At 45.0% G+C, this 11,400-nt stretch overlaps 1 protein-coding gene across 2 annotated transcripts in view; it reads right to left on the reverse strand.

Moving 5' to 3' along the window:
- Positions 1-744: 744 nt before the first annotated feature.
- znf219 (zinc finger protein 219) overlaps positions 745-11,400 on the reverse strand; it is an 18,361-nt gene continuing 7,705 nt past the window's right edge. The window contains exons 2-5 of one of the 2 annotated variants that reach the window (XM_031851035.1): positions 10,166-10,250; positions 7,572-9,924; positions 7,318-7,410; positions 745-5,429 (exon numbers count right to left, since the gene is read on the reverse strand). In XM_031851035.1, coding sequence (XP_031706895.1) covers positions 4,237-5,429; positions 7,318-7,410; positions 7,572-9,912 — 3,627 coding nt within the window. In that variant the 5' untranslated portion in view covers positions 9,913-9,924; positions 10,166-10,250 and the 3' untranslated portion in view covers positions 745-4,236. Of the gene's footprint in view, positions 5,430-7,263; positions 7,411-7,571; positions 9,925-10,165; positions 10,251-11,400 lie in introns of both variants that reach the window. The other variant, XM_031851034.1, reaches the window with a different exon arrangement.

The raw sequence follows: 11,400 nt of genomic DNA on the forward strand, positions 1-11,400 counted from the left end.
ATACTTAAAACCCAGACCTGGTCGTTTCAACCCTGTCATGCAGTAAACCAGTGTCCACTAGAGGGCGCTGTTGCGTCACACAATCATCACGTACTGAAATCCCAAACTCTTGGTTGGGGATCTGGAGGCTGACCGTAAACTCCCTCCAGATACAGATAATAAGGAAACGATTCATTAGTCGACGCCTGAAGACGCTCACAGAACTGCAGTGGTCCTTATAGATGACAGCGTTTGTGCTGCAGTCTGGAAGGACCGCTGAGGCACGAAGGCCCCTCGTCGTCTCTGCACATGCTTATGCTTTATCTAAAGTTATTGTTAACCTGCAAACTGTTGATACATCCCGTGGAAAAATATCTAAACTACCCTTCTACACAGAGTCACAAGATGATTGAGTGGAGGAGGGAAAATATTTCTGCTATACACAATTTTCTAGCATTGCATGCAGCCACAATGTCCAGACAACACATGTGATGAATTATATTCTCGAGGGGCCTAAACTCACCATTTCTAACACCTTTAAAACAATTGTATAAGCTCAGAGTGGAAACAAAGTGGGAGGGGGAGGAATGTGGTGTCCCTCAAAATATCTGCAATTCTACTCAAAGCCACAAGAGGACTTCCTTCTCTAAAAGTTCTACAAACAATACATACATATTCACATTGTCAGACATCTGGGAGTTTTATGTAATCATAATAATTGGAGAAATGGCATCGGGTGTAGAAAGACAGGAAAAAGAGTCTTGGTTATTTTGTTTGTGTTTATTTATTTCTAATGTGTTTTATTTTATTTTTATTTTTTTTTTAATCTGTCCACAAAGTCATATTAGTCACTACTATGTTAGATCAGTTTTCCCTCACTGCAAAATGCAGAGATGCATTTCACCAGTTTTCAGTGAAGCTCTTATGATCCCACACAGATGAGACAAAGAAATGGGCTGAACTTGCTGTTAAACATACTTTCACTCTGCTTATGGACGCAATAAAGGCACCCACGCGTTGTCTTCGTAAAACAGTCAAGTTCTCTGAAATCAAACTATTCCATCAAAAGAGTAAAAATATCAACTCGAGAGGATTCGTTTCTTTCTGTGGAAGACATTTGGGAAAATTAAATCTCCAGAGAAGAACGCTACTTGGACACAAAATGGTTGGTTTTGAAACTCTGTCATCACAGAGGAGATTGTTTTGTCATTAGACATGTAGATTGATTGGCAGGCTGTTTTATTCCCGTCTGCCGGTGGGAGGAGTCGAAGGGACCATCGCTCGGGTTTGTGCTCTCTTTAAAAAAAACAAAAAAAACACAACAGCTCTAGTGCTATCTGTACAACATTCAACAACACATTTCTCTTGTTTTTTTTTTAGTTTTGTCTTATTTTTTTTGTTGTTTTTTACCATAATGCCAAAACAATAATAATTATCATCATAAGAAGAGCATTTTTCCATCTCAACGGCATTGAACAAACACCACACAAACTGAAATAAAAATCTAATAAAGGCCTCAATACCAGATAGTACACGTCACCTTCAAGTGGTGCTATAGAGATAGACAGTTTACGGACGAGAGAGAGCAACATGGAGGAAGAGCAAGCGAGAGAGAGAGAGAGAGAGAGAGAGAGAGAGAGAGAGAGAGAGAGAGAAAAGGAGGAAGGATGGGTTAAAAAAAGTATTATTTCATTTTCTCAAGTTGAACATTACTTTAGTGTCACCTGGGACATGTTTTGGCACCTTTTTAAGAGATTAAATATAAGATTTATTCGACTTAGACTTGGGCTTTGGTTTACAAAGGGTTAGTGTTAAGACCAAAAGTAGTCTAACCCTACATCTACAATGATTTGTACTTGTCTAAAGGTTAGGTAGTCCATTCTTTCAAGAGTCTAGCCATGCTAGCTCGTAATAAGGCCTAGTGGCCTGGTTTAAGGCCGAACAGGCCCGAAACAGCAGAGAGAGAGAGAGAGAGAGAGAGAGAGAGCGAGAGAGAGAGAGAAAGAGCCTCCCCCAGGAGAGAGAGGGGTCGAGAGGTAACGACATGAGATAACAGATTGAGGGAAATGAGCAGAGGTGATAAGAGGGGAAGAGGAGGAGAAAGGACGGGGGGGAGTAAGGACAGACGGAGAGCAAGAACGAGTGTGATATAGGCTAAGTGCTTTTGGTGAGTTTTACAAAATACACCAGGAAGTGCTTGAAACAGAAGGCACGATGGCATTGACAGTAGTTGTTAAGGAGACACCACTAAGGGACTTATCACTACAGAACTCATAAGGTGCTCTACAGAAGGAACTCAAAACACATTAATGCACATTAAGGTGTGGCTGCAATCGTAGGATACCCCATCAGAAAGTAGTCTAAGTAGATAAATAGTGGTTGTTCACCAGCGTGAGGGGGGGGGGGGGGGATCACTGCCCCGCGTTCATGGTTTTCTCTTTTCAAAACACAAGAAGTCATGATATTCATGAGTGATTGTTTTCATTTATAGCAGTTGACGTTTACACAAAGGTGAACTTTCTTTAACAACCAGTTCAGTGGTTGGATATCCGACGCACTGATCAACTGATTGACGGATTTGGCTAATCGATGGGGTAAATCTATCCAAACCACAGTGTTTACACATTCAAAAAACGACAACAGAAAGTGACAGCTTCCATTGAAAAAACGTTTGGTCTATCGATAAAGTCGAAAACAAAAACAACTACTTTGGGAACTGAAACCTTGCACAGTGCTCTGTATAGACATTCCAACTAGTCTTAGCTCACAAACATTATAATCAATATTACCTATATTGATAACCTTTTTCTGTAAGCATCTTGAAATGAAAATAAACAAAAGTCTGCTTTTTTTTTTCTTCTTCTCATCTTTACAAAAGCTACACATATTCTACTGGGATGTCTATGCATTTTGTTAGTGTTTTTAATAATTACTCCTACCATTGTCTTTTCTTCTCTTATTAAAAAAGAAGAGAGGAGATCTACTCATCTAAATGACGCCATACCCCCCCAAGAGTAGTCTGTTTCTCAGATTCAGTCCTGTTTTGGCAGAGGTACGGCTTTCTTTTTCCTTCTCTACCTTGTATCGTTCCTTTTTCCGACACAGTCGCAGAGTCTCTGTGTCTTTAAAAAGGGTGTGTCAGTTGATTGTGTCCCAGGGGGGCTCGGGCGACGTCCCTACGGCAGTAGGGAACAGTCTCCCGCTCTGAGTTTTGTTCTTTTCCACGCATCTACGTTGCAACCCCAACCCACATTCGGCGCCATTGTAAACACTGAATTTTTAAACTTTGACCCCTTTCGTATCGCTCAGCCTTTGACCTCTTTCACTGCATTATCTATATCGCCTACTTTTTTTGTTTGTTTTCTATTCTGCCGCCTGTGTCAAGTACAACACGCTACAATGTAGCATTTCTTTTACAACTTAACTATTCACAACACCCTAGAACCACTTTGAACAAATATACTGTACTTAAATTGTTTTAAACTGTATATTCAGATAAAATGAATGACCTATCAGAGCCTCGATGCGCAGGAGCACCAGAGACTCTCTCGACAATGCACATGAACAGGCACTAACTGAAAAAAAATAAAAATGTTACAAACGTTTCTTTCTGTTTTTCTTTAGGACAATCGTGTAGAAACACTTTTCAGACAAACAAGGCAGTGATATATAGTCGAGGGAAAGCACGCGGTCTGCAACAGTTATGTCATGCCTTAAATTAATACCAAAAAGCTCAGCTGAGGTTCACAGCTTGAAACTTTTCTACACTTAACTTTCCTCCACATTTGTGTGGGTGGAGGAGGAACTTGACGTTTGAGGTTTCAAACCGTTCGGTGGTCTGTCAGGAGAGTATCTCTTCACAGCTAGCTTCAGCCTCGTCAGTATAGTAGTCTGGAATAAACAGTCCGTTATTGGTGTGAAACAGATGTGTGTGGAATGATGCCTTAGATCGTACAGATTTATCATGTAGGAGATCACTTGAAAAAAAAAGAGGAAAAAGTGGCCTACAAAAATCCTGAAAAGATGCATATTTGCTCTTTTGCACAGGAAGCTTATTTTGAGGATGACCATACTGTCGGAACCGAACAAGACGAATAATGTCGTAAGGAAAATAAAAGCTGTGATGTTTCTCTTGCTCTTTTCAAAACCTCAGGAGTTAAGAATCCTTTGCCCGTTTCTTCAATTCTGTGTCGAATGTAGTTGAAAACATTGAACCCAACCCTCCAGTTTGAATGGTGTCATCCCAAACAAAGCCTTTTAATCTGTAAAGACTCTTTCCTCCTCTCCTACCATGTGGTTGGAGCTCAGGGCCGGTGAAAGAGCGAGGGACATCCTCAGATCCTGGTCCTCTGAATCCTCCAGGCTGCTGTTCTCCAAATTCTCTTCCAATTCTTCCTCTTGATCCTCCTCATCCCCCTCCATCTTTCCCTTGAGTGCCAGACCGTCTCTGACATTCTTGGACACTGAGGCCACGTCTGGGTGGCCGAGGATGTCGTCCAGATGGTCCTGTGTATCCTCAGAGAGCCCATTCATGGTCTTGGCCTGCGTTGAGGACCATTCTCCCAGGGGTGCCTGGGACTCTGCCTCGGTCACATGCCTCCATATTGTCAGAGAGTCGAGATCAGAATGATCCGTCCGGGGCTTGGTGGCCTTTGGGGCTCCATCACCATCCAAGGTGGTAGAAGGGGCTCTTTTGCGCCTGGACTTACTGGTGTGGTTGACCTGGAGGTGCATGGCCATCAGCTCTGCTGAGGACGTGCGAAAAGGGCAGAACAAACACTGGCTCAGTTTGACCGCCATTGAAATATCCCCTACGCCATCCCCACCGCCGACACCTCCTCCCTCCCCTAAGCTCATGCCTCCATCCTCCTCCATGCCTCCAAGGCCAGGTGAGGGGCGGCGAGACAGATCCAGGGGTTCGAAACCCCCTTCTTGAGTTGAAGGCGCAGGCCCTTCCTTGTCACTCAGTGGTTGAACCATTCGGCTAGTAGTAAGGGGCTTGCGACGGGACACTTTAGGGGCCTTGGGTGGGGGAGACTCCCTGATCCAGCCTCCTTCCATTCCACCTTGGTAAAGGGCCCCCATCACCCCAGACAGATACCTGTACTGGGTCTCCAAGTCGACATCCCTTAGAGCGGCCAAGGCCTTCCGGTGCTCCCGCTGGTCTGGAAGCCCCAGGAGCCAAGACTGCTGGCTGGGCCGAGAGGTGGGGTCGTCGGTTGGGCCTCGGTTGGGAGGGCAGTGGTTTGGCTGGGATCGGCGCTGCTTGGCCAGCCCCGAGGTTCCAGAGGTCAGACTGTTGATAGTGGGGCTGAGACCACTGGAGGAGGAATTGGAGGAGGCTGACAAGGCGTTGCGTTGCTCCCTGTGATGCCGCTGGAGGTGGTACTTCAGCGAGCCCGACTGGGTACCCGCATAGTCACAGTGGGGACATTTGTAGGGTCTCTCGCCTAAAGAAAATGAGATGAACAAAACAAGATTGGGGAAACAGTATTGGAGTATTAACTAAAGTAGCAGCTAACCTAGGAGAGACCACTGATTTTGCATGTTTTAGCTCATTTACAACAAATCACATACACTTTATATTAGTACTAACCATTCTTTGTAAAAACTATATTTAATAATAATGTAATTATATATAAATATATACAGTATGTATATAAATATACAGTATATATAACACACATGGCAGGCAAGCTTGAAGAGCCTGCTAATTTAAATAATGTATACTTTTTCACATCATAGTGAATGAATAGCAGACATTGGTTGTCTGAAAAGTCAAAGAAAATCTGTAACACTAGAGCATTTATTCAAAATTGTCAGCAGTAACTTGCAAAATAACTGGCATCTTCCATTTCAACAGTGGGTGAGTGGGAGATGTAATTATGCATTTTAAAGGGAGATGGCAGTATTTCATCACTGATTGAATACGACACTGCTGGGAGAGATAAAGGGGAGGGGGCATCATGCTGGAGACAGATCAACAGCAGGAAATGCATTACGTATGAAAAGCATAAATTATCTTATTCACATGAAAAAAAGGAACACACACAAAGAAAACGGCTCTATTGATGACTGCAGATGCACATGCAAAAGTATGAACAATATGATTTTGTTGCTGGAGCAAAAAACATGTCACAGGAGTCTCTTGGAGAAATAGTATCTAGAGGGTATTATTACAATTCGATGCCTTCACTTAAATTACTGACCATGTGGTAATCACTTGATGGCACAGAGAAGCAACAGTGCGTGATGAAAAGAGCTGTATGCTATCATGAATAATACAGCTGTGATGTGATGGGTCCTGTCAGCTATAGACAATTATTCATAATGGCAATATTAAATAGATTTCATTGAATGCATTTTTGGGCACCGTCTTGCTGGAAAGACTTGGATGTGCTCCAGTTCCCAGTTGCTGGGGATTGGTGGCATCTCAGAAACTGGAAGACGGGTCTTAATTTTGATCAAATACATCAAGCGAAGAAAGCAAATAATAAAAAAAATGGCAATGACTCATGCTGATAAAGTCTTATGAATATGGATAATTAATTAAGAGCGTGAGTGAGTGCTGTGAGAGTTCCCAATTTTCATTAAAGTCACCAAAAATTCAATAGGAGTTCTTTTCATTTTCTTTTGTTTTTGTTTTAAGTCTTGGAGAAACCTGTTAGATTGTGTTGGATTGCCCTGTGTGTCTGTTCTCAAGTCAGAATTATTTAGAAATGATTTGATGTAATTACAGATTCACTTGCTTCAAAGACAAGATCAGAGAATGTGAATCTCAGAAAGATTAAAGCCCAAATTGCTATTATGGAGAAATCTGTGAGCATATATTTTTTTATAGTTAATCTAAAAAATAACCGTGCCAAACCATTTCAATTTTGCACAAATTGGAATTCAATTCAACTAATAGAAAAAACGTTTGTCTTATTGTCTTATTTTTTTAAATAAATTAAATAAATACATTTCTTCCTTTCTTTGGTGAGAGAAGTGAGCTTTTTACAAAGATTTAACCTTATTTAATCCCTGGAGTGGCTTGATTTTTCCTCAAAAACTACTGTTAATATACCCTTGAGCAAGGCACTTAACCAGGAGTTGCTCCAGTGGGGGCTGCTCGGTTGCCTGCAGTAGAGGGCTATGATTAGCGCTGGCCAGCTCTCTGGGGTGAGTGTGTAAAAAAGAAAAAGGTAGCGCTGCTGAAGCGAGGATGCTCAATGAAACCTTTCCAGGGATTTATAAAGGCTAAAAAAGTAAATGTGGTTTGTTAAACTCACAGCAGTTTCTCACCTGTGTGAACTCTCAGGTGCACTTTGAGATGGTGTGAAGAGCGGAAGGCTTTACCACAGTAGGGGCAGTCTTTTATCCCTCTACCACGCACTCGCTCCCTGTTGGGAACTGAAGGTATGGAGGAGACTGCTGTCAAGCCATTTTCTCCTGCAAGTGGAGAAAAATGTAAAGATAACAGCGGGTGTAAAGGGCCCTACGAGAGCTTCTATTTACTACAGAAAACAGAATGAAAATAAAACACTTGTGTGGAAATAACACTAACAAACAAACCAAAAGACAAGACAGAGAAAAAGCACATGTGATTGTACCTTTGAAGCTTGAGATGACGGAGTGAAACCCTGTAGCCGCCCCTGCTTGTTGTGATCCACCACCGTGCAGTTTTGATTCCTGTCTCACTTCTCCTGCTTGTTGGGATTCACCACTGTGTAGCTGAGATTCCTGTCTCACTTCACCGCTGCCTCCTCTTCCAAGCCCCGCTCTTCTACGGCTACCACTCCCTTCCTCTTCGCCGCCACCACCTCCTTTCTGGGGCCTCTGAGTGTGAACGCGAGCATGAACCACCACCTGCTGCAGGCTGCGGAAAAGCTTTCCACAGTCTGGGCATTCCCATGGCCCTCCTGCACCCCCAGACTCTTCTCTTGGATCCAGGCCTCCGAGGTAGGCCCTGACTTGGTCGGCCTCTGTGATCACGGAGTTCCGACCTTGGCCTCGCTGGCTTTGCTGCTGGCCTCGCTGTTGGGGCCTCTGCTGCTGCTGCTGCTGCTGAGCTACTGCCAGGCTGCGAGCCACCAGCTGCCACCAAGTGGCCTGGTCACCTCCTTCTGAAATTGATGCAGTAGTGTCACTTGTGCCCCCTCCTCTATTCGGTCCCCCTCCTCTTCCTTGGTCCCCTACTCCTGTGCCGCCAAAGCCACCACCATTTCCCATCTCTGCCACCTGAGCCACTGCTTGAAGTCTCTCCATGCAGCTAGCCCCACTGCCATCACTGGGTAACCCGAGGTAGCCGAGGATGGCTGATTTGCTTGAGCCCATCCCCATTCTGCCTCCAGTTTCTGATCTTCCTTGTCCACCTCTACCACCTCTTTGCTGGGCCAGAAGGAGGCTTGAATAGAGAGCGTTGAGAGACTGATTATTAGCAGAGCCTTTGCCTTGCTGCTCTGAACCTCCTGGTACCCCAAGGGTTCCCAGCCCGGCCTTCAGCCCAAGCTTGTTGAGATGTACTTTCATGTGGTTTTTGAGGAACCAAGGCTCTTTGAAGCCACGGCCGCATACCTGGCACTTATGGTCCAAGGAGTCCTTGTGCTTTCGCATGTGTCCCTTCAGGAACCAAGATTGGGTAAACCGCTGTCCACAAATATCACAGCGAAATGCTGGCAATGTGGGGGAGGCAGCCGCTGTAGCTGCTGCTGCTGTCACCTGTGGGGTACTTGGTGGTGGGGCTGGGGCTGGGGCTGGGGTATGCGTCGGGGTGGGCACAGGAGTATCAGGGGTTGCAATGACCAGCCTGGAATTGAAGGCCGGTGGCAGAGCAGGTACCTCAGGGGAAGGGTGGAACTCCTGCAAGTGAGATGCCAGGCTCTCTTCTTGGCTGGCAGAGAAGGGACAAAGAGTGCATTTATACGGGTTGTGGAGAATGCGGACATGGCGCGCCAACTCCGAAGCCGTGCGGAATTTTCCTTTGCAGGCATGGCAGCGAAACGTAGGCGCTATAGGAGTAGACACACCCTCCCCAATGGTAGAAGAATAGGGAGGAGTCACAGATACAGGATCCTCTGTAAGTGGAGGGGTCAATGGTGTACTGTCATCCAGTAAGAAGTTTGGGTTCTGGTCTGTCTGTAGGCCGTCATCTAGACCTTTGACCTCACCGTCAACATCCTCTTCTTCTGTAAGATGCTGGATGAGTGTCCCTGGCAGTATACGCTGGTTTGGGTGACTCCGGTGATTCTGGACTAAGTCTTTGTGGTTCTGCTGTATTTTGAGGTGCTGCTTTAGGGGTGCTGAAGGGAGTCCAGTCCGGTATAGGGCTAAAGCTCGGCGGTCTCGGTCCAGACTGTGAGCTCGGGCATGAAGAGACAAAATGCTTTGGAATCTGAATCTCTTTCCGCATACATGACAGGGGAACCTGAGCGCAGGTCCTGGTGAAGTCCCTCCCACTCCAGGTATTGCCCTGGTAACAGTATCTTTCTGGAACAGCTGTAGGTCTAGCTCATCGCTGCAGTTTCCACTCTGCCCTGATGAGAGGGCCAGCTCCAGGGCTCCAAACCCGAGGAGTGGCGCTGGTGGAGAGGAGTCCAAACAAGGGCTGCATCCAGCTTCTTGTCCCCCTCCTACTGGGAACAGAGCCACTGCCGGGGTCGGGGACAGAGGAACTCCATCCAGCCCTTCCTCCTCATCTTCTTCATCAACATCGTGGTGATTGTTGTTATTGTCCTCCAGGAGGGGGAAGGGAGAGAGGGGGAAATAAGGCGTGGTGTCCGGGCTCTGAGGGGAAGGTTCGGGGCTGTGAATGGGCAGGACAGCGGGGCTGTCAGGTAGAGAGAGCTGAGTGTGAGGAGAAGACGCCTGGGGGCTGTGGTCCAGGGATGGCAGTGTTGGGGGAGACTGGGGATGCTCACAAGAAAGAGACACACACTCCGGCGGAGAATCCATCCTCTGTCAGTACTAAACACAGAAATAAAGAGAGAGACAGATAGTGAGTGGAACTGACGGCTTAAGAGTTACAACTTTAAAACGCAAGAGGAAAGGTTAAATTTGCATGTTGTGCATAATTATCTTCAACTGTAACATGACCTTGACCAGATGTGGTAAATGGCGAAGAAATAGACACAATCAAATGCCATTAGTTTGCCTAACAGGTTCACGTGTCTGTGTATGTGTGTGTATGAGATCAGTAGAGAATTACCAGAAGTATGTGTGATGTTATGCCATTCTTTAGTGTCTCGGCTGACGGGGGACACACTTCTGTGGCAGCCTTCTCCTTTAATTTTCTGGGGACAAAAGCAAGCAAAAAAATGAGAAATGAGAAACTTAAACAGGAGTTATTTGCAATATAATCTTGAATTGAATTGCTTCCAGTTTAAAAAAAAATACAGTTTAGTATATTACTGAAGATATTATCAAACTAAAGACTTTATTTTTACTAAATTAGCAATATCAGTGTCCATGTAGGTGTAAATGCTTTTTGAAATATTGAGAGATGAACTGCAGGGAGCAGATTTTTGTCAAATAAGATTAAAAAACAACATTTGCATAGAGACTCTTCCAAATGTATTCCATTATAAATTCTAATAGCAGAGAAAGAAAACGCATTCCTCATTACAGCACCGCTTTGCGTGCGTTTAACTGCACGTAAACGTTAAGCACAAAGCAAATCTTCATTTGATCTTCAGTTACTCTTGAGCTTGCGTAGGTGTATGCGTGCGCTTGAATGTGTAACAGGTGTGCACCTGTTCTGCCTCCTGCAACTGTTCACAATGCTCTCCGGCATACTGACGGCACATATGGGATGATTAGCCGGAGTGTGAATGTGCATCGATGTGTATCTCTCTGGATATCCGTGTGTGTGTGTGTGTGTGTGTGTGTGTGTGTGTGTGTGTGAGTCAGTGTGTGTTTAGGAGTTAAGGGCACCACCACAGGACATAGACTGTCCCAAACAGGATGGGCGCGCGATGTTTTGACTTCCCCACACACCCTTCCTGTGCACTCATACAGTAGCAGCTTTTTGCTTAAATCAGGACTGTATACACACTTAAGCACAACAATGTTTGTTAAATCTATAGCCTGGGTGTGGTGCCATGACCCATACACTGCTTAGTCATGGTTACTTGTTTACGTAAGGCACAAATGTGAGCTTATTGTGTTGACTTTTACTGCAGCCGTCAGCCCGGATAACAGAGTCAGCTGAAATGTAAAGTGTGATATACAGCATATTGAACAACACCAGCATTTTGGCGAGCACGCTCCCACACCCAAATATTTCGAGTGCGCAGCACTTTGCATCAGTTCGACTGGATTTATGCACGTCGGCTGTTTTCGTCCATCATTTGGTGGAGTTGAGAAGCAGCGGAGGCGCCCACAACAAAACAAAAGGTCATCAATCATTGTGGGAAAACAATGGAACATCTGTGTTCGCAGGTG

The sequence above is a fragment of the Anarrhichthys ocellatus genome, unplaced genomic scaffold (genome assembly GCF_004355925.1).
Source record: "Anarrhichthys ocellatus isolate YVR2014 unplaced genomic scaffold, GSC_Weel_1.0 scaffold11, whole genome shotgun sequence".
Taxonomy (NCBI): domain Eukaryota; kingdom Metazoa; phylum Chordata; class Actinopteri; order Perciformes; family Anarhichadidae; genus Anarrhichthys; species Anarrhichthys ocellatus.